The 3,650-nt window shown below is 26.3% G+C and overlaps 2 protein-coding genes across 2 annotated transcripts; one reads left to right on the plus strand and one right to left on the minus strand.

Annotated features, from left to right (window-relative positions):
* Positions 1-185: 185 nt before the first annotated feature.
* On the plus strand, positions 186-857 carry ENU1_088830 (hypothetical protein; the record flags this gene model as incomplete). The annotated part of the gene is made up of 1 exon (XM_008858951.1): positions 186-857. The coding sequence occupies one exon, from the start codon at positions 186-188 to the stop codon at positions 855-857; it is 672 nt and encodes a 223-aa protein (XP_008857173.1).
* An 81-nt stretch (positions 858-938) lies between these two features.
* ENU1_088840 (DEAD/DEAH box helicase, putative) lies at positions 939-3,262 on the minus strand (the record flags this gene model as incomplete). The annotated part of the gene is made up of 3 exons (XM_008858952.1): positions 939-2,506; positions 2,633-2,781; positions 2,829-3,262. The coding sequence occupies 3 exons, from the start codon at positions 3,260-3,262 to the stop codon at positions 939-941; spliced, it is 2,151 nt and encodes a 716-aa protein (XP_008857174.1).
* Between the last annotated feature and the right edge of the window lie 388 nt (positions 3,263-3,650).

Below are 3,650 nucleotides of genomic sequence, written 5' to 3' on the forward strand. Positions count from 1 at the left end.
GATAAAATGAAAATAGATGATAAGACAGGAGCTAAAAGAAGAAGATAAAAGTGAAAAGAATCAATGTTCAAGGTAGTTTATGATAATAATCGGTTGTAAAAGGATAGTCTTAAAATAGACTTTATAAAAAACGTTTTATGCTTATTTCCTATGAACTTAAAATTAGTTGACTGAAAAGAACATATATGGGAATTCTCTTCAGTAAAAAGACAAAAGAACATAAGGAGACGGAAGAAGAAAAAGAAGAACGAATTAAAAAAGAAGAGCATTGTGGAATTGGGAAGTTATTTAAAGAAAAAGAATTAATGGAATGTATTGAAACAATGAAAAAGACATTAGAAGAATGGAGTGGATATTCAAAAGCAACAATTATATTTGATAGTGATGAAATGGAATATAAAGAACTTGGAGACAAAGTAAAAGGACGATCTCATTTATATTTTATAAATATTTCAAATGATGGAACAGTATTTGGATATTATTGTAATGAGTGCATTAAAAAAATTGATCAAACAATAATTTTTCAAACAAATACAAATTTTATTTTTCGGTTAGTTAATCCAAAGGATCTTAATGATAGTCCTAGAAGATGGTATTTTGATTTACGACCAGAACACGAAGATTATGTTGATTGTATTAAAATCTATGAAAATGATGAACATACAGTTTATGAAGTAAATTTTTGTGGATTTAAAATAGCAAAGAAAGGTACAAATTTAAGTTATTATGATCATATTGAAGAATGTCATTCACCAAAAGGTATTGATAATGATAGGATTAATTATTATAAAGATGAATGGACAAAATCAAATGAATATTTTGATACTGAACGAGTCATAGTTGTTGAGATGCAATAATTTATTTCTTTCATTTTTGTATTAGTTTCAATTACATCAATGATAATTATTAAATAAATAAATAAAAAGTAAAAATTTAATTTAAAGAATGTTAGATATAACTTTTTCATGAAGTACTTTATCTTTGTATTTTAAAGTAATTTCATCTAAAATATTTTTAATTTCTTTTTTTGCTTTGGTAATATCTTCTTCATTCTTTCCTTCAATCAACAAATATAATTTACTTTGTCCTGGTAATAGAGTTTTTCCTTCTCCAATATAACTTCCTCTAGTTGTAATATTAACATTACAATTTTCCATAACACTTATTAATTTTTCTTTACTTGTTAATACTTGTCTTGCTTGAATAGAAAAGTCATTAATTTCAATTTTACATTGAAATCCATTATTTGTAATTTTTGTCATTCTTTTATTAATACGTTCAATCATTTGAAGTGCTTTTTGAACCATTTCTTGTTTTTCTTTTGGAATATTACTTTCTTTAATTTCTTCTTTCATTTTCTTTTCTTCAAATCGTTCTTTTAATTTTATCCCTCCTCCAATATCCTCTTCCATATATCCTCCAATTTTATTTTCCATTGTTGTGATTTCTTCTTTAATATCAAATTTAAATCCATTTCCTCCATATCCTTTCTTTCCTTCTTTTGTTTCTAGAAATAGTTTCTTTGTTTTCCATTCTTCATACATATCATTAAGTTCTTTACTAATACTTCCTCCTGAAAGAGTAAGTGCTTTAACAATATCTTCACTATATCTTTCTTCTTCTTTTGTTATAAATGTTATTGCCTTACCACGTTTTCCTGCTCTACCTGTTCTACCAACTCGATGAACATAATCTTCTAAATGATTAGGACAATCATAATTAATTACTAATTCTAATCCTTTAACATCTAATCCTCTTGCACATAATGAAGTAGTAATTAATATTGTTCTACCAATTCCACTCTTAAATTCTTGTATTGTATTTTGTCTATCAATTTGATCAATTCCTCCATGAAGTAATAAACAATTAATATTTCTTTCCATTAAATTTTGATATAATTCATCACAATTCTTTTGTGTTTCTGTAAAGATAATTATTCTTCCTCCTTTATTATTTTGTTCTAAAACAATGGAAATTAATCTCTCTATCTTTTTCTTTGTTTCAATAACTTCTACAATTTGTTCTATTGTATTTGATACTTGTGATCTTCCTCCACATATAATTTCAATTGGTTTTTTTAAAAATTCTCGTGCATGTTGTTCTACTGAAATTGGAAATGTAGCTGAAAACATAACAATTTGTTTGTCAGGTCTAATTCCTTCAATAATCCTTTTAATTTGAGGTCCAAACCCCATATCAAACATTCTATCTGCTTCATCTAAAACTACAAATGTAACTCTTCTTAAATTTGTAATTCTCCCATTATTAGTAACTAAAATATCAATCATTCTTCCTGGTGTACAAACAACAATTTCTGTTCCTCGTTTTAATGCTCCTATTTGGTTTGAAATTCCTGTCCCTCCAAATACTGCAACACTTCTAATATTTAAATATTTCCCAAATTTATTAATTTCTGTATTAATTTGTTCTGCTAATTCTCTAATTGGAGCAAATACAATTCCAATTGGTCCTTCCCCTTTAGAAAGAGGTCTTTGTGCCATGACATCTAATTGGTTAATTTTTTATTTCTTTTTATTATTCTTTCTTATTTTCTTTTCTTTTCAAATTCTTCTATGTTTTTGAATATCTTTCTCAAAAATTATACGTCTTTTATATACAAACAAAAACAAACGTTTTATTAATGGTATTGTATATGCTAATGTTTTTCCTGATCCTGTTTTTGCACATACTATTGCATCATATCCTGACATTATCACAGGAATTGCTTGTCGTTGAACTGGACTTGGTTTTTCATATTTTAATGCTTTAATAACATCCATTCTATTTTATTATTTCTTTTTAATTCATTAAAAATATTCTAAACAAACGTAATTGGATTTATTCCACATTCTGACCATGTTCTAATTGGCTTTGGACAATTTTTACCTTTAACAATACAACCTTCTAACTCTACTCTTCTAATTTCTTTAACTTCTTCTTTTGTTAATTTCTTAATGTCTGGTACTTCTACATATAATGCTTTATGAATTGGCTCATATTGAATATTCTTATGGTCAACATCAAGTAATTCCAATTTCTTTTTCTTAATTTGTGCTAATTCATCTTTGTAATCTGCTAAATCCTCACTGTCTCGAGCTTCTTCTTTTTTTCCTTCATTTTCTTCTTTCTCTTCTTTCTCTATTTCTTTGATTTCATTTCCTTTTAACTCTTTCAATCGACCCATTGCTTCATTGACTTGTTGTGCACTTTCTTCTTCCATTTGATTCATGAATGTATCAAAATCATCAACACTCTCGTCCATTTTCTCTTTTTTCTAGTTTCTCCTTTATAATTTTATTATTTGTTTTTATAAAAAGCAATTTTGAAATAAAAAGTCATGTTTCTTGATAAATAAAAATTGTTGACGCCATCACATCTTTGAAAAAACCTACATCAAGACAACGCACAACATAACATATTATGCAAATATGTGAATAAAATACTTCTTAATAGTAAAGAGAAGGGTGTTGTGAATGATTGTTATAAATGAAGATAAAGAAGGTAGATAATTAAGAAGATATGATTGAAAAGGAATATTCGTGAACTGGAATATACAAGATGAATGGTACGAAGTATATGAAATAGAATATATAACGAGTAAAATGAAAATACTTCAAATGAATTAATCTAATTTGAAATATGAAAAAAGA

This window comes from Entamoeba nuttalli (genome assembly GCF_000257125.1).
Source record: "Entamoeba nuttalli P19 unplaced genomic scaffold asmbl_3998, whole genome shotgun sequence".
NCBI lineage: Eukaryota > Evosea > Mastigamoebida > Endamoebidae > Entamoeba > Entamoeba nuttalli.